At 47.3% G+C, this 18,976-nt stretch overlaps 1 protein-coding gene and 1 long non-coding RNA gene across 3 annotated transcripts in view; one reads left to right on the top strand and one right to left on the bottom strand.

The window, feature by feature from the left end:
- Positions 1–5,382: 5,382 nt before the first annotated feature.
- LOC135109333 (transcription factor HES-1-A-like) lies at positions 5,383–16,264 on the bottom strand. Of its 2 annotated transcripts, none has more exons than XM_064020692.1 (4): positions 16,164–16,264; positions 10,931–11,609; positions 9,302–9,397; positions 5,383–9,130 (listed from the first exon to the last, which is right to left on the bottom strand). In XM_064020692.1, exons 2-4 carry the CDS (start codon positions 11,204–11,206, stop codon positions 8,030–8,032), a joined length of 1,473 nt encoding a protein of 490 aa, XP_063876762.1. In that variant the 5' UTR covers positions 11,207–11,609; positions 16,164–16,264; the 3' UTR covers positions 5,383–8,029. The 2 variants fall into 2 exon arrangements, with proteins under 2 accessions (XP_063876762.1, XP_063876763.1); XM_064020693.1 differs by lacking the exon at positions 16,164–16,264 and adding an exon at positions 11,856–11,993.
- The window catches only part of LOC135109335 (uncharacterized), a 6,794-nt gene continuing 7 nt past the window's right edge, over positions 12,190–18,976 (top strand). Inside the window, exons 1-3 of the long non-coding RNA XR_010272662.1 lie at positions 12,190–12,891; positions 18,167–18,246; positions 18,328–18,976. The exon at positions 18,328–18,976 is cut by the window's right edge and continues 7 nt beyond it. This is a non-coding gene — a long non-coding RNA (uncharacterized LOC135109335). The remainder of the gene's footprint in view (positions 12,892–18,166; positions 18,247–18,327) is intronic.

Genomic DNA, 18,976 nt, shown 5'->3' with positions numbered 1-18,976 from the left:
TAACAAATGCAAAAAAGGATGAAAAAAAAATTTACACTATTCCGTTACTAAAAAGTGTCAGGGAAAGTGGAATTACAAACGAATAGTGAATTTACGTAGCCTTTGAAAATACTGATGCAGGTTGCTATGAAACCACTCCACAGTTCTGTTCAAACCCTCAAATAAAAAGTATACATTTTTAGGCATAAATCTGTACTAGGAAAACGCTTATTCATCTCTCTCTCTCTCTCTCTCTCTCTCTCTCTCTCTCTCTCTCTCTCTCTCTCTCTCTCTCTCTCTCTCCAGAGTTGTTATTTTCGAAATTTCATTAACAAAAATTAACAAAATTACTACTAATTTGTGAAATCATCTCAATTCTCTCTTATTTCCATTATATATATATATATATATATATATATATATATATATATATATATATATATATATATATATATATATATATATATATATATATATATATATATATATATATATATATATATATATATATATATATATATATATATATATATATATATATATATATATATAACAGACTGCAGATTGGTTATCCATAAAATACCTGAGATTTCATAGATTCCTGAAAAAAACCCTATAGTATAGGTACGTACAGCTTCCAAGAGAGAGAGAGAGAGAGAGAGAGAGAGAGAGAGAGAGAGAGAGAGAGAGAGAGAGAGAGAGAGAGAGAGAGAGAGTTTAAAAAAAGAAAAAAACGTAGAACCACTGAACGATTCCTTGTTTTATCTTTATTTGATTTTTTTTTACAGTGGAATATTCGTAATGTATTCATGAACACTATGAAATTCTTGTTATGTCACGGCAGGTATACCATCACCATCACCACCACCACCACCACCACCACCACCATGATCATCACCATCAGTAGCAGCGGCAGCAACACCAGTATCACCTGATGCTGGAGAACCCGAGCTTATGGGGACCTGTTGGGAATTTCGTCTCATTCGTTGCCTTGCATCTACGAAGACTGTCTCCAAGGAAAGGGGAAGAAGTGGAAGAGGGAAGGCGAATGGGAGGAAGGAAGGAGGTTCGATCTAACCCATCTCTCTCTCTCTCTCTCTCTCTCTCTCTCTCTCTCTCTCTCTCTCTCTCTCTCTCTCTCTCTCTCTCTCTCTCTCGTCTTTTCGTAATATGAAAAAGTCATATACAACAAGAGTTATGGCAGTAATTACCCAAGAGAATGGAATAAAAAAAGCATTTAAACTTTTCAGAAAAACGTACGCAAGTTAACATTTTTATTTTATTTACTTATTTATTTATTTATTTATTTATTTTTTTTTTGCTGTATGATATGACGTAAAAAGTTATTGCGTACATAAATCGTGTTGATGATGGACGCGGTGTGACTTAAATTCTTGTGGTTCTTGTGGTGGATCATATAATTCCGAGGTAACTGTTACTTGATAATATGCCCGCCGCCTCGACCGCAAGATTACCACGGCAGCTGCATCTTTGAGCCCAGGCAGAACTGATTCCACCCAGCCCACCTTGAGTATCAAATGCACATCTCCTTCAGGCTAATACATACTCCCCCTCTCCTTCACCCCCACACCGCCCCAGGTCCTCAGAGGCGCCCAGTTAGCCGGTAAAAGAAAGAAAGAAGAAAAAAAAAAAAAAAAAACTGAGAGGGAAACGCAGCCGGTCTCACGGTCTTGATCTCACGGTCGGGGTGGATTCAAGGAACACCTGTAGATATGAGATGTCTTGCGAGGGATTACTACAGGTATTGCAATGTACTTGAAGTAGCAACAGCTTGGTTTTTTGGTGCTTACTAAGGTGTGCTGTCTGATTTGGCTACTTTACCCTGCAGCATTAGAGTACAACGCTAACTGCAGCGTATAAGAGATAGATAGATAGATAGATAGATAGAGAGAGAGAGAGAGAGAGAGAGAGAGAGAGAGAGAGAGAGAGAGAGAGAGAGAGAGAGAGAGAGAGAGAGAATTTGTTTGCGCAGGAAAGTATAAATGCTTGCCGTCTTGTAAAATACATAAGAGAACTTTTATTTTCGTGATTGTTGTGTTCTGCATCTGTTGGATCTGGGGACAAGAATCCTACCATCATTCTCAGCCTTTAGGATAGATACACTGTAGGGCAAAGATTCTAAGGTTATCCAGCTGTCCGTCTATTCCAGGGCCCGGGTCACCCCATCAGCAGAGCGCGTCAAAGAGGCGCTGAGGGGGATTGAACAATGCTGTGTGGAGGCGGTGGAAAGGAGAGAGCCACAATGGGTGACACAAATGGAGAAGGTGGGTGGCAGTAGCAATTTTCGACCACAGCAAGGAACAAGAGAGGGAGTCGAAGGTCATGGCTCCAGGCGAAATAGGCGGAGGTGGGTGAGAGGGCAGGGAGCAGATGCAGTGGACATCGGAGAGGCGAAGGCTGGGCAGCTGCCACCTTTATTAAGCATCACAACATGTAACCTGTGCCTGTTATTGGGGTGGCGTGCTGGGACTCACCTGGTGGGTACGCGGACACAGTTGTTTAGTGTGTCAAGTATTAATATCTATGGTGAGCTGTCCCATACGTCGCTGATGGATGAGAAAACAAGCAGCGAGCATGTCCGAAGTGCAAAGAAAAGCATCGGAGATAAGCGAGAACCGCAGGTGGACGTCCTTGCTGGCCAGGGCACGGAGGAGCCGCCCCGCCACACGCTACTTGCTGCCACCTGCCTAAACTTTATGAAACTTTTTATTTGAGTAAACATTATCGAGCCACACGTCCGCAGCACTGTGTCCTTAAATTCTTCTTATGGACTGATAACTTTGTTCGTTCCTGCCTTAGCTCTTCCTCCAGGATCCAACAACGTCGCCGCCTCAAGATGCGCGACGAGCATTTCCGTCCATCTTGCATGTCAGATACAGAATAAATTTCTTGTTGTGTGTGGAGGCCCCGCAAGGAGCGATGCTTACCCCTGTATATAGCATGGCATGTATATGAATGGATTAATGAAAAACTGGCGAGGCAGGAACAAACTGATGAGGAAGGCAAAACTTTCCGTTTGATATGGTATGATAATGAACTCATGACCCTTTTTGTGCCTCTTGGTTTGCTCTTCGTCATTATGCTCTATATTGATGTCATAAGATCCTTTTTCTCTATTTAACATTTGATTTCTCGGAGATAACAGACGCCATAGCACGGGAAATACACATGAAATAAAAATATCTTTAATAAATAATCGAACCTAATAATATGTATAAATAAGGAATCTGAATTTATATTAAATCTCTCTGATAATCTAGTAGCGATGCTTATTTGTCATCTTGATCCCTTAACTAGCAGTATTCTATCGTCTATTGCCCATGGTGTCTCTCAGATCAAAGTGAATATTTTCGTACCAAAGTTTTCTCTGAATATATCGCTCAAACCTAATGCTTTTATGCAAAGTAGTTTGTCTTCCGTAATCTTTGCTGCGGCACTCATATCCCAATACAAACAAAACAAAACAATGAACATTGTGTATTTATTTCAAGCAGTAAACTTGATATATTGCAGTAGAATAATACTTGTCTTTTATATAAACACACCAGATTGCATTAAAATATTACGAAAATTAGCAAAATTTCTATTTTTCGTTCAAATATTTGGTTCAAAGGCTGATTAAACATAATGTAACTTTCAATAGGCATCTTAGGCACACTCAAGTTTTTTCATCTATTTATTCTAGTGTTATATTACAAAACTTTTCAAATTATTAACTTTATTTTCTTGTAAATTGATAAACTAAAAAGATGCAAATAGTCGAAATATAACGCAACAATATATATTGGATGTCATTACCATAAAATTTAAAATTACTAAACAACACAGACATTTTATGGAAACTGTTTAACATAAGTTGATTTGTAAACATTATGTACACAAGCTAACTGTAACATATAGATAGTAATGCTTTTATTATTGAGAAATCAATGCAGAAAGATTTATTTCTGGTAATGCATGGCAGTTTTTGCTTCAAACCCTCTCCCCCTCCCTGTTCCCTACCACTCCTTTTACTCCCCTCCACCTCCTCTTGTACCCTCCTACCCCCCACAACAAGAGGGACCCACCCCACCCCTACGAGCAAGTTGCGGCCGGATTTTGTATCACGGAGATAGATTTGCAAATATCTCCTCCATGTCTTGAGGAACTTTGATCAGATAGGGATGAATGTTTGAGTATTGATAGTTTCTAGCTATTGAGGGTGTTTGAGCAGTGAAATGACTGTGAACTGAGGTGAAATATCACAAAAACCTCGCTAACACTGCCTGAACTGCCTCACCTTGTGCATTTCATTATTTTGTAGGATAGATAAGCGAGATACGTTGTGGATTAGTGATCGTGTATGGTTACTGTAATGCTGGGCACGCCTTGCCACGTGAATAACATCACTACAGTGGCGGGCACGTAATTACATTAGAGCGGCAGTAACACGTTCACAGCAGCTAATAGCAATAACCGTCTCTTAAAATATCTGTATCTCTTCCATTCACTAAATAGTTGATAAACCTATAGATTACGTCCATTCACGATTATCGCAGAAAAATACATTCAGTCGCTTTCTCTGTCCTGAGCCTGGCCAGCCAAGACCGAGTTTGCAGCCGATGAGGCTGCCCAGCACGCCACGGACGGGCCATGGTTCCTATCCGCTCTGCTTCTCTGCCTGACTGGCTGGCAACTGGCGACTGCTCTCTGCTCCGTCCTGCCAGCTACTCTTTTCTCTTCAATCAGAAGATTATTAAGGTGTTTAGTATAGAAACCTCGGCAATAATTCTGGATAATGGTATTGCATCGCTCTGAGCCTCGTCACCTCTTCTCTTAAGCAAACGTCTGCCTGTAACATCCACTGCTCCTTCGCATGTACTGGAAAATTACCCATTAATTCATGATTGTAAAATCTTTCTTGATATTTCTAGTTAAGAAAACTGCATCAATCCGAGGCTATGCAGTACACAAGGCTGCCCCGTGTTGCGACCAGTAAACTGTCACCTCCCTGCTCAGTCAACCTACAGTTATTCGCCGCTCGCTGCCTCTGCCTTGAATAATTCTTATCTGAAAATCACCCGTTTATTTATATGAAAAGTCGTCGACAGTTTATATAGGAAATACCTGCTTATCTCCTTTCATGGCCGTGGCATCCCTCAGCAGGGCAGGTGTCAAGGATGGCCCAACAGTCTTCCGCCGTCACACTCCTCGCTCCTCGCTACGGTGCCCGGGAGTTCTCATGCATGCGTGTGGCGCGGCTCGAGGCGATGAGGCGATGATGCGAGCAGCGAGGACGGCGTGAATGAAGATACTGCTGTCGCTGGCTCTGACCACACACACACACACACACACACACACACATACACACAATGAAGGTTTCATATTAACGTAAACAAAGGCGAATTTTCTTGTTTTTAATTACATTAGAATCCATCACACTTAAATCACAGATTAATACACAGTGGAACCGGGGCCCCTCGGCCATTAATAAATTATATAAAATATATATTCTTTTTTTTTTCATTTTAAGTAGAAAAGCCCAAACATCATCCTCGGTGAAGTGCGTGCACGTGACGAGTGATGAATGACGAGTGTGTAGTGGGCGATGACGTCACCATACAATAGCATCACATGTGGTGATAAATAAATAAATGGGAACGTCCATATCAACAAGATTCTGACTGACTAATTCAACAATCCATAAATAATATACATTTTTCAATAAGTAGATGAGCCAGGGTAGGAGAGGTGGGGGGGGGGAAGGGTGTGAAGTGAGCCTTTGTGACGTCAAGAAACCAGCCTTCTCTTGAGCCAGAACTAAGACATGCTGTTTGCTTCCAAGCCCCGTGTTCAAACACACACACACACACACACACACACACACACACACACACACACACACACACACACACACACACACACACACACACTTTTTTTTTTGGTGATTACAAGGGGCTGCAGAGCATGCAAGGTTCCATGATGTCACACCAATGATCCAGGAAAGTGGAGTGTAAGTAAACAATTCCTTACCCACCTCGCCCTCCGCGGGGACCGTCCTGCCGCGGAACTCGTCCGTCGCCCGCACGCGCGCGTTGCTGGAGCGGAAATCTCAACTTCACAGAGATCGAGGCAGCTACGAAATTTATTGTATGAGCGGAATCACCTGCCTAGTTACTAAAAAATGAACATTATGCCACGGAGTGCTGTTGCCGCGTAAAGAGGAGTTGACTAGTGGCGCGAATATCCAGTTGCTTACAAGTACGAGTAGCTGCCAAAACCGGTGGATTCTACCTCGCCTGAAACTGATTACTACTTCTGAGGCTTCAGAGAACATGTACCGGTGGCCATTGGTGTCAAATAAACTTGCCTTGGCTGGCATCGTCTATTTAAAACGTTTAGTATTTTGGAGACGGCGAGGGCAGCCAGAATACTGCTGGACCCTGGCCTCCGTCTCATAGATGTCATTCACGTAGACGCGCACACACGCGTATAAATAGTACATCATTCATATTCTTAAAAACGACACTAGAAAAAAAAAAAAAAGAACATGAACTATCTCTTAAAAATGAACATGGATTCCCTACTGCTGCTGCGTCCTTCACTGCTGCCTTGGTTGTGTTCCTTGTCTCCGGCCAGAGCTCAGCGTAACACACGGCCTGGCACCATATAGGGAAATATATACTCGGGAATAATGACTAGACGGTGGGTCAGCAGGAACAAGTGACGGAGTGAGGCCGGCAGCAGAGGGAACCAGTGTGGCAGGTTGGGAGCGGGGCAGACGGGCCCGGGCGGCAGGACGGTGCGAGGGACGTGTTCTCGGGACTGGGAGACACGGTGACCTGGCGGCTCTCAGGACACACTGCACTGTGAAATTTTGTTTTTGAAAAGAACAGTGTCAACCTGAGACAACAATAATCCACCTAATAAACGTGATGAAAATATTATTTGATGGTGCGGCGCCTTCAAACTGACACGAGGCACCATCACGACAGGGAGGCGCGCCAGGTCAGCGGGGGAGGCGAAGGTGGGTGAGGGTGGGGAGTGCAGTATGGCACGGGGGAGAGGCGGCGCGAGGGTTCCGGTGAATCACAGTTTACACACCACCACAGTAAGCGGGAGGCGAGGCGAGGGGCCGCCGCGAGGCTGGCAGCTCCTTCCCTGCCTGGTGGCGGCAGGGGAGGAGCCGGGGTGTTGTGGCGCCCTAATGGAAGCCTCACGACCAAGTTTTGATTTGTGTGAGTGCTGAAGGGATAGCAGCGCTCCCCTCAGCGCCTCGACGAGGCGCTGTGGGGACCGAGCTCTCCCAGGGGCTTCCGGCGCGCGGCCCCTCGTTGGGTCTCCTCATTGAGGTAATGTGGTGCAGGTGCGGGGTGCGGGGCGTGCAGGTACAAAGTGCAAGGTACAAAGTGCAGTAAAAAATCACACGGTGCAAGGTACAGGTGCAAGAAAAACACACACGGTGCAAGGTGCAGGGTGCAGTGCAACACACACGTGCAGTAGCAAGTGCCTGTTAGTGGCCCAGTGTGGTTAAGCGTATAACAAAGTGTCTTAAAGACCCCAAAACAAACAAACGAAGCCTGGGCCAAGGCGCCGGGGGTCGGTATAGTGGGGGGAGTGGGTGTGCGGTGGAAGGGAGTCGCCTACCCGGCGTCGCAGCAGCAGCACACAGCTGTTTGCTGACTGGCTGATGTGCTGCTGCTGAGGCAAGTGCCCGGGCAGCTGAGTATGACGGAGAATGGTCCGCCCCCAGCGTGGCCTTCAGACTCACAGTGGGACAACAACATGAGATCATGAGATAGGGGGGCGGGTGGTGAGCCCTTCTGCAGCTCCCTCTCGGGGCTGCTAGCTGGTACACGACAGTCGACTGCCTAGAGGACGCAGGCGACCAACAGATTGATAGAGTAATGGGAAAGAAAGCTTCGAGTGGTTGACTGACCTTTGAAAAGAAAGTTGATGCTCCTTGGAAGCCGGTGGAGGTGCAGGCTGCAGGCTGCGGTAGCCCTCGAGGGGCAGTGGGTCTTGCTGCAGCCGTGTACTGCCATGATAGTTAGTGCCAAGGCCTCCACATAGACTGGGGCTCAGCAGGTGGCGGAGGTGGACTTTTATCCTTCCGTTTTTTCGAAGTGTTGGGCAGCGGAGCGGGGCACTGCGGCCATCCCCCTTGCGTGGGCTTCGGGGCCAAGACAGGATGGCGGCGGACAGCTGGACGGCTGTGGCATGATGACCCACCAAGCTCCTCTCTGAACACTCCGCTGCTCCAGTTGTGAGGTTTGAAGGGCGGGGATCTGGAGCCTGCAGGCCTTCGAGGAGAAGAGCGGCCAGCGTCGTCTGCTGGGGCGGGGGAGCCTGCGCTGCTCATGGAGGACAAGGGTGTGCTGAGTCCTGACGAACTCATGTCGCTATCAGACGTATCCAGGATGTCGGGGCCCAGCGCAGAGTCCTCGCTGCTGGTGGAGAGTGCTGGAGGCTGCACCACGGTGGGAGGCACACACCGGCCCCTGTCTGAAGTGAGGATGGCCGTCAGGACGGGTGCAGACGCCTGCAGGGCGGCGCTGGGTTGGTTTCTGGCGTGACTCATCTGTGGGGTCACCTGGTGGGTGGGAGGCAGCACCAGTGTCACGTCTCCACCGTTCACGTGTTGAGGCATCATTTGAGGGCCTCCCCCGCGAGGAACAGCGCTGTCTATGCTGTCCAACTTTGACGTGGTCACCAGCGTTACGGCAGGCTGCGCGCCGAGCGAGTTGCCGGCGGCTTCGGGGATGGCGATGGTGGCGGGCGGCTGGGACGGCGTGGTGTTCAGTACGAGGATGAAGGGCATGGGGTTAGTCATCACGTTGACGCTGTTCTGGACGGTAGTGGTGCTGGCGTTCACGTTAGAGGTGACGGAAGTGGCGATAGAGTTGAGATGAGCAAACAGTTTCTTGTGGACATCCTGAGGGAGGTCACCGAGGCCTGACAAGTACCTCAGATACTTGTCTACTTCCGTCACGCAGTGAGTGAAGCCCGCCCTGTACTTACCCTCCTCGTCACCACCCAACACGCGCCCGCCGCTGCTCAGCCTGCCCACGCCCAAGCGGTGGAGGGCCTGCACGTGCCGCACCGTCATCTCCAGAATGTCAGCCTTCTCCAGCTTGCTGTATTGCGACGGCTGCGGGAGAGAGCAAGCTTGGGAACACACTTCCAGGACAGAAGGAAAGCTTGGGATAATACACCACAATCAAGATCATATCACATGTATAATGTATATCCTACAGGACTTGAGGAGTTTTTCTCCCTGTTTACACTGGTATAGAATATTGGGGACGCCATGGATACTCACGTCCTTGTTTTTTCCCTCCAGCACCAGGGACTTGAGGTCGTTGAGGCAGCGGTTAATCCTCTGGCGGCGCTTCTTCTCCATGAGGGGCTTGTTACTCTGTGAGGGGCGAGAACAAGGAGGAAGTGAGGGGAGGGACCCAGACCAGAACTGTGTATAATTTAGCTACTACAAGTCTAAAGTTTTCGTTAATTTCTCCCAAACCATCATGTGCATCTTACTCCTCCCCTATAGACGTCTAATCTTTCCTCCTTCCTGCCTCACCGTGTACCTAAATGATGTTACTACAAGTCTCTAAAGTTTTCGTTCAGTTTATTTCGCCCAAACGATCACCTGTACATACTCCTCCCTTATAGACGTCTAAACATTCCTCCTCCCTGTCCTTCACGGAAACAAAGGAGCGGCATCGAATACACGCAAAACTCCAGCACAAGTGAAGGCATTGAGGGTCGTGGCGGCGTGTGCGGTGCATGGGCAGCACGGCAGAGGCTAGACATCAACAGTTTTTTCTTCATCCCTCCCTGCATCCCTCCTCTCCCTCGGTCTCTCCTCGCAAGCGGGCGGGGCTTGTGTGATCGTGGGTGGGTGACTAAGTGGTGGTGTTCCTCCTCAAATTAATAAGCCCGTCACACCTGCTGGACCTGTTGCGTCACACACTCTACCTGCACGTTAAGCTCCCTTGCATGGTAACACCGAGCAACTGCGTGTTATGGCTTGGAGTCAGGAGGCCACAGGTAGAGAAGCTCCCTTGCTTTAAAGGAGCGAAAAGGAGGTGTGATGCCAATACTAAATGAACTGTCTTTGTTTGCTTGTTCCCCGACGCACATCAGGCAACCTCAGGGTGTGTTGGAGTGCCGCAGGGGAAGGGGGGTGGGAGGTTTGGAGGCGCACGACTGGGGGAGACTGGGCATCCCACGTTTTCTTCATCAATTTTGTTTTCGTGCTCTCCCCATTACTGCCAAACCTCGTCGCTATTGTCTATCTCTGCGCTCCTTCTCTTTCCCAGCATCTTTCTGTCTATCTGTCTATCGCATTCCTCTTCATCTGTTTGGTTTTCACTTCTTATACTCTCTGTCCCTTCTCTGTAAATCCTCATCCTCTTCTTCACTGTCTATATAGTCTACCTCTCGACGTCTTTGTTCTTTGTTAGTATTCCTGTCTATCTGTCATTCCCCTTCTCATCTGTCCATCTTTTTACAATCAATTTTTATGTTGTCAGTCTCTTTCTTCCTCATTCTTACCTTCCCCAATATTCCATGTTCCTCTGTCTCTTTGTTGTCATCCACCTGTCTGTCACTTTTCTCCCCAATTGTCCTTATCCTTATGCCATCGTTCTTTTTTTCCTCATTTTTACCTTCCCAACACCTTATGCTCCACTTCCCGTCTCTTTGTCGCCATTTCCCTATCTGTCAATCAATTTCCTCGCGTTCTGTTGCTATTGTTATGCTGTCAATCCCCTTTTTCTCATTTTTACCTTCCCTCCACCCACCTGTCTCTGTCGTCAGTCCCCTGTCTACCTGTCACTTTCCTCGCCTTCTTTTACTATCCTTATGCTGTCACTCCTTCAGTCCTTCCTATTCCCATTCTTAGCCTCCCGGACACTCCTTTGCATGGCGCCACTCACTCTCTTACCTTTCTGTTCATGGAGCAGGCTTGGGGCGAGACGGAGGCGGCCCGATGGCTGCTACTGATGCTACTTCCAGCCGTCATTTCGTCCGGGTATGTGTCCTCCTCCTCTTCCTCGTCTTCGTTTGGACAGTCAGTTTCCTGATCTAGATAGCTCCACTGCCGCTGTTGCTGTGGTTTTGGGAGTAATTGCTGTTTTGGTTTGCTGGAGCGGCATACCTCCGTCTCGCCCGCGTCCGCACCCGCGTGCCTCCCGACCTCGACTGACGAGTGTCCCTCCATGGCTCCTTACCGCTGCAGGCAAGGTGAGGCGGGCACACGGCGAGGGAGGAGAAGGAGGGGGACAAGAGAGGGGACAGACAGTGGGAGGGGGGAGGATGTTGCAAGAAACAGAAATATATGTATAGTGAAGATATCCCAGCTTTGTGTTATGATGGTGATGATGATAATGAAGGAGCGAGCAGAGGGTTGGCTGCCCAGATGGTGATGGTGATGATGATGATATCTTGTTCGTTAATCTTTCCCTAGGGAGGTGAGCATTTCATTGGCACTGAGGAGATCGTGAGCGTGGTTGACGGAAGACTAGTTTATTGGAAATGCAGAAATGAAGACTTATAGGACAGGTAAGGCGGGACAGGGGTCGTGTGGTTCTTTGGATGCCTGCATAGTCCTCTCACAATGTCATCTGTGAAAGAAAACGAGACATATGAGAGAGAATGGCATTGAGTTGCAAGGAGGACTAAGTTAAAAGTATGTGGTGGGCAAACTCAAACTCCCCAAGCTTCGGTAACACATACAAGTCCCGCGCATCAGCTACATAAAGTTGATGTCTGCTATACGATCACAATTTTCTAAAGACGGACAGACGAGTAGTATTCTGATAACGTTCACTCAAACACGGCATAGTCTGAACACCACCACGAGTCGTCACCTTTGAGTAGTGAGTTGGCTTGCTTCAAATCACTTGGCCGGAGTGTGGTGCTCTGACCTGCACGCCACAAAGCACATCAGAGTAATGAGCCACACGCAAGATGTCTTTCCAGGTCCCGCACGAGTCAGGGAGTGAGAGGCAAGTGCCCACGAGCCCCACCAGGAGAGGCTCGACCCGCCGCCCGATGCCACTGCTCTATATATACTGTGCCGGGTGGTGCGAAGGTCAGCAAGGCCACTCTGCCAGCCTCAAGACGCCTCTCGTCCAGGCATCTTGATCACACGATTCAAGGTTAAAAATCTCAGGCAAAAAGTAACGCGGCAACATTGAGGACAGTGCCTAAGAAAGACGGGGAGGATTGGCACCCGGCCCCGCCCCCCCAGGTGGCCGCGTGCACGGAAAGTCAAACAGGTCGAGGTACTGGAGGCACCAGGTGAACGTAGCTACTGGTTTCCGGCGTGTGGGTTCACCTGCAATCAAGGGCGAGGAGTGGGGCGCGCCTGTCTTGTGGGGGATGTTGTTTTTAGGTCAAGACAGCTGGCAGTGAACTGTCATGCTTCCCTACTGTAATCTGGGAGCGTATTCTCAAACACATCGGCATTTTAACATTTTCCAACAGGCTCTGATGGAAATCACTGAGGTTTCCGCGATTCTAATGATAGTTTAACGGGTATTCTGCATCATTTGTAGTAAAAACACACATGAGAACCTGAATAATCATCTGCGGCCTTTGAGAACAGTCAGTATGAGAGCACAAGAGCGTTAGTAAATAAAATGGGCCTGAGCTGCCGCCTTCATGTCGCGTGACGGTCCTGTTATGGTACGTGGCTTCCTAATGCCGCTTTACAGCATGAATGATAAGATATGATAAAGAACAGAAGCAAGATTGGGCAGTGGGCAGCGTCACACCCCTGTCACGTCACACCAGCGTGTTGGGAAACCTTCGCATTAGAGCTCCACTTCACACGAGTCTTGAGAAGCGCAGCACATATTGCGGGGCCTCACCGCAGACTTTTACACACCTGAATGACTGAAAGTGAGTGGCGTGTGTGACTGGACTTTGGTGATGCTTTTCGTGTGTGTGTGTGTGTGTGGAAGTATGTAGAGTTGCAGGAATAATTAGATATTTAAACACTGAGATAAATATACTGTAGACTAGAACAACACACACATAAACTTAGTGAAACAGTAATGATTTTGAGATGAACCTAACCCTTCACGCTAAACGAAGAAAAAGAAGGATCCCAATACTTTCAGCCTCAATTTTAGCAACTGAGTGAGGTAGGAAGAACACTGCAGCAGATGAAAGCAAACAGAGGCGCTCCATACTGATCCCTATAGTAAGTCTCAAATCCTGATGACTAAGTGAGGCAAGAAAAAAAAAAAAACACACACTACAGGAGATAAAAGCAAACAGAGGCGTTCCCTACTGATCTCTGTACTGTCAGTTTCAATTTTAGCGATTAAGTGATAGAGGAAAAACACTGCTGGAGATAAAAGCAAACAGAGGCGCTTCCTACTGACTGCAAATCCACCGCGCAAACCTGACTAGGGCAAGAATCATGGACATAGGACAGCGAGCACCGCCCTAGCTGCCCTCACCGAGCTGCCGGATCAAAGGGCACTGCGAGGGGCAGCTGTGGTGACCTGGCAGGTGCTGTGCGTCCCTGAATGACGGTGAAAACCCAGCGCGTGTCCTCGGAGCTGGGTAGAGGTCACGGGACTCAAGGTTGATGGCTGTCTTAAATGTCTCGCGTTCACGTCTCCGTCCTCTAATACATGAGTGACATTCGGAACTATATTCTGAAACACTTCAGCGCTGCATCTCCACGACTTTCGAAAGGTTCTAGTTGAAGTGACACGGGTTTTCTAAAGATGTTTTTTTTACGCTTCTAGTGACAGATTAACAACATTTCTACGTTATGAACAAGAGAAACACTCTTGAGAACTCGGCTAATCATCTCTGTGGCCTTGAAAAATAGTCGTGGTGAGAGAGCAAAGCTTTCCTGAATACGGGCCTCTGTCAGTGCCGGGAGAAGAGTGGCTGCCTTATGTAACACCGCTTCTGACGCCTCAGCTCTTAGGATTTAGAAGAAACTCTGCGTTGGTAAAATTTTGCTAAACAGGAGACGCTTCTCTATGTATTGTAAGTCTTCTGGCGCCTGGAACTCTCTCTCTCTCTCTCTCTCTCTCTCTCTCTCTCTCTCTCTCTCTCTCTCTCTCTCTCTCTCTCTTAATAGTGTCAAGATAATATAAGATTTGCCAGGAAAGATCCTTGAACTAAATGCGTTACAAAATTTACGAGTTAAACTTCAATATAACAATTCAAATAAGGAAAAGAAAAACTTCAGCTAGCTTAGGGTGCGGCGGGGACGGAGGGTAAGGAGGAGGAGGAGGAGGAGGAGGAGGGGGACGAGGAAGAGGAGGAGGAGGAGGAGGAGGAGGAGCGGGCGCCCTGCTGTGGTTCTTGCTTTGCTCTTCCGTTGGTATTACATAAACCAATCAGGATGGGAGGCATTGTCCAGCGGAGCCCAGTCACCGCTTCTTTGGCCAACACTCAAGCGTGCGTATCAAACCGGCCTGGGGATCATATTCTGAAGCACTTCTGCGCCGCACCTCCATTGCTTTCAAAAGGATCTTGTTGAGGTTACGAGGGTTTTTAAAGGTGTTTTTACGGATATAGTGACAGATTAAGAAGATTTCTACATTATTAACATGGAAACACTCATGAGAGCCCGGTTTATCATCTTTGTGGCCTTTGAAAATGGTCGTGGTGAAAGAGCAAAGCATTTCTGAATACGAGTCCTCTGGTGCCGCTCAAGTCAATTCAGGATAGGGAGACGCAAAGAGCTTGTAATGTTGAAACGCTTTCTTCTCTTACCACAGGACTCTTCTCAAAGGCGTAGGTCGGGTTTTCATGAATGTTTGCCGCCACAGTGATGCAGAATACTGATTAATATGTCACTAGAGTCATGTAAACACTCCTTCAAACCCCGGTAACTTCCACTTAAGTTTGTTATAAGTAGAAATGAGACCACGAAATGGACACTATGCTTAAAGGCATTAGAGGGAGATTGTAGTAGTGTCTCCAGAACCTACACCAGTGACAAAGCGCCCACCTCCTCTCCTTTCCCACGGGGAGGAGAAAATCCATCAAGAAGTGCAACATTAAATAAAAATCTTGACAAGTTTATTTCGCCCTTCACTGGCTCTTCGCTCCATATTTGTCATAATGGGATACAACAAGCCAGCCCCATCGGATCTTTTACATACTGATTGCGTGCTTACTGTTATTTCTCTGAGTGAGTTGGGTCTATCGGCGCATAAAAAGTAACAACGTATGTAGCTGTGTTGGTCTGCTGGGTGTATAAGCATGGTCGGCGCCTCGCAGTGGTGGAGTGTAGCAGTGACGTGGCGGCGTGCCTCAAGGGTAGGGGAGGCGTTTAGGTGCTCATGTATTAAGGGTGATGATAAAGCGAAAGGGTTATAAATGCATCCGAGGTCTTTAAAGGGCCTGAGAGAGAGAGAGAGAGAGAGAGAGAGAGAGAGAGAGAGAGAGAGAGAGAGAGAGAGAGAGAGAGAGAGAGGAGGGGGTGGGCAGCTTATTCGTAATCACTGAGGCTTCTTTTGTTTTTTCATTGAATGAGAAAAACGTGCGATCACATTTCAATTAGCTAATCTCACTGAAGTTTTTTTTTTCTTTTTTGATCTAATGAAAAAAAAACGTGCGATCACATTTCAGTGAGCTAATCTCTCACACGCGGGCGGCATAAGGAGCGGTGTAGCAGTGCGCGCGATCAGGTCCCGCTGCTGGATGCGACGGGATAATGGTCGCTCTTTTCTGTGCTGCGAGACGGTGACTGCCAGCGGCCGAAGAGAGCCACGCGTACCTAAGCTTTTGTTCGGTCTGCTGCGTAAGAATGTAAACAGACAGGTAACAGAGGCTCATCTTATTCGCATCTCCATCTCCGCTTTTACACGAGTTCAAAAAATTGTATAATTAATGCTGAAAAAAAAAACTATAAACGATGCTGTAATTGGAGTAAGTGATTAGGAAAACCTCCTGTTAGTGTCTATTCTTGGCTGCACTTAACAGGCTCCAGTTAAAGTCCTCAAAAAGTGTTTTTCATGATTCTAGTGATGTGATTGACAATAGTGCTGCATTATTTATGGGAAAAAAACACCCTTGAGAGCCAGACTAATCACCGCTGTGGGCTCTGAAAACAGTAATAAGCGTTTCAGAACACTGTCCCTGGTGTCGCGTGCCTACCGGGGCCTGTGGGGAGGAGGGAGCTGGGAGGGGCTTACCGGGGAGAGGCGAGGCGAGGGCGGCACCACACTTCCTCCTCCCGTCGCCAGAACAACACTGAACACTAGCTTCGCCTGAGTCCGCGCTGCCGTATGCCCTACGGTTCTACCACCCTGCATGCCATACCCTCCCCCCCCCTTCATGCCCACCTCTGCCTAGCTACCCCCTTCAACCCTACGTACACCTGCCCTCCTCCTCCTCCTCGCGCCATCCCACACGAGCCACAAACACCTCGGTCACGCCAGTGTCCGTTCTGTTTTTGTTTCTTGCCTCGTGTCCTCGTCACCTTCCTATTCACTGGCCTTCCTTCCTCATCTTGTTTGAAATTATGAATCGTCGAGAATATGAGATTAGGTATAAAGCTGATGAAAATTAATGAGGAAGATTCGTGAGCGTAGAATGACAAAAATTACATGAGTAGCTATGGGCAGTGAAGCATTTTCTTTTCTTTCTTTTTTTATCTAATATGCTTGAAACATGATCTGTAAGTCTGTAAATCTGTAAGTCTATAAATTTAGGGCTGTAAGTCTGTAAATCTGTAAGTCTGTAAGTCTGTAAGTATGTAAACAGCGCATTCGTATACACCCACTACTTATGAATTATGGATACCAAAACGCCAAACTAAATCTCTCTCTCTCTCTCTCTCTCTCTCTCATGCAAGGTGGCATCTGTAATGAAGAGAGAGAGAGAGAGAGAGAGAGAGAGAGAGAGAGAGAGAGAGAGAGAGAGAGAGAGAGAGAGAGAGAGAGAGAGAAGAAAAAAAGTCCCTTCAGCTGCCTTCTTATTTCGTGAGCAGCATCCACGCTCCACCTCGCGGCCTGTGTGTCCCTTATGGTCCTCTCCTTTCGACACACGCAGCGCAGACATCCCTACCTGGCTCCCTTGGCTGTAATGCTATATACGCATGATACATAAAGGAAGTTACATATCCATGTGTTTTTACCTTAAACGTCTTTGATATTGTGTTTGAAAATTTCTGAGTGGCACGCACGCATGGCCGCGGTCGACCCAGAAAGCTGGAAGGGTGTGACGCCGAGATGGTAAGTGTGGGTTGGGCAGTACCGGGATGAGCGCCGCGGAAAAGAAATGACTATCTCTGTAAAAACTCGTCTGGCAACATCTTGGTCGCATGCCCGCCGCGCTCCTGCCACCTGCCGCTTGAGTTTCCACCGGTCTGTTTCTATTGCGTTTTCTACCGTCACGTCCGCTAAAGTGACGATAGGTAAGCACATCCCGCGTAACACGAGAGGTGACTTTACCCGATGCACCACAGCGGGAGCCGAGACACCGCTTGCTGGGGCGTGCGTCGACATCCAGCGGTGTTTGGAAGGTTTTGACGAGCGTGCCGCAGTGACCAATCAGAGCCTTCATGTCCCTTGCCAGATTGAACTTCCCTTGAGATTTTCCAGAACTTTTGATAATCAGAAACTGCTTCACCTGCCATGCCCCCCACCCCCTTACTCACTCACCTGCCCTTAACACATGTACACACACACACGCGGCGCACATGGAGGGAGAGCGTAACAAACACATGCCTGCAATTATACTCCAGGTGCTCGGAGTCTTGCAGGTTTTATGAACAATTCCGCTGAGGTTTATATCCATGTGAGAAGTGCGGGAGTGACCTTCGGGTCGCCGCCACCCCGCGATAACGTAATGGTCGTGTGAACGCCAGCCAACCGAGGCGCTAATATCAAAGTGATTAATTTGTCCCTAAAATAAGTGAAACAAAAACTGAGAGAGAGAGAGAGAGAGAGAGAGAGAGAGAGAGAGAGAGAGAGAGAGAGAGAGAGAGAGAGAGAGACGTTAACAGACCCACAAATATGGATGCTACGTGGTAAACAACAACAACAACAACACACACACACACACACACACACACACACACACACACTAGCATATTTTACAATCTTTATTCACCATACTTCTTATACCACCGCCACCACCACTCCACTTTCATGCTCAGCTCCAGCACTAAACCTCACTTCGCTTCACTTCCCAGCAATCTGTGGTGTCGCAATGCCCAGCGGTGGCAGGTGCGAGTGAGTCCCGTCCTCTAATGCCAGCCTGAAGAAAGACCAGGTGAGATTGCAGTGTGTTCGTCTATATTTGTCATGCACTCTGAATAACACTTCTTTCTCTAACTACCTTCGTGTTTTGCAGAGTAGGTCACGCTGATAACCTACATAATTATGCCGCAGGAACGAACGGGAAACTGCAAGAAGCCATCAGGGCTACAAGTGGTAATCACTGTGTAAAACATGCCCGCCTACTCGACCTATCACTTACTGATAATTTTCTCTAATCTTTTTTTAAGCTTCCTTTTGACTCGGCTCTAATAACCTGATTAGTGAGTCTGTTCCTGTTAATCCTTTACTGTATTTTTGAAGTCGTTTCTTTTTTTAATTTCACTTTACCATTACGTCATGTCCCGTCCTGACTCTATAGATCTTATAGTCATCTCTTTAGGTCTGCATATCAACACATGATCCTCATTCTGGAGGCAGATTAATAAAACATGGTTCTCGAGACCACAAAAAAAAAAAAAAAAAAAAAAAATCATTAACCTAATAAACGAAATCTGTACGAAACAAGACAAGGGTGAGGACACGAACAACTCACCTTACTAAGCTTGCTAAATAGACATGATCCTTCGCACAGCAGATGAAAAAGAGACAGTTCCTCAGACCACAAAATATCATATAGCTAATAAATGTGATATATAAGCAGCAAAACAAGGCCAAGAACATAAATGGCTCACCGCACCAAGCCTGCTAAATAGACATGGTCCTTCACACGGCAGATGAATACA

This window comes from Scylla paramamosain, chromosome 18 (assembly GCF_035594125.1).
Source record: "Scylla paramamosain isolate STU-SP2022 chromosome 18, ASM3559412v1, whole genome shotgun sequence".
Taxonomy (NCBI): Eukaryota; Metazoa; Arthropoda; class Malacostraca; order Decapoda; family Portunidae; genus Scylla; species Scylla paramamosain.
This window is presented reverse-complemented; position numbering and strand designations above follow the sequence as displayed.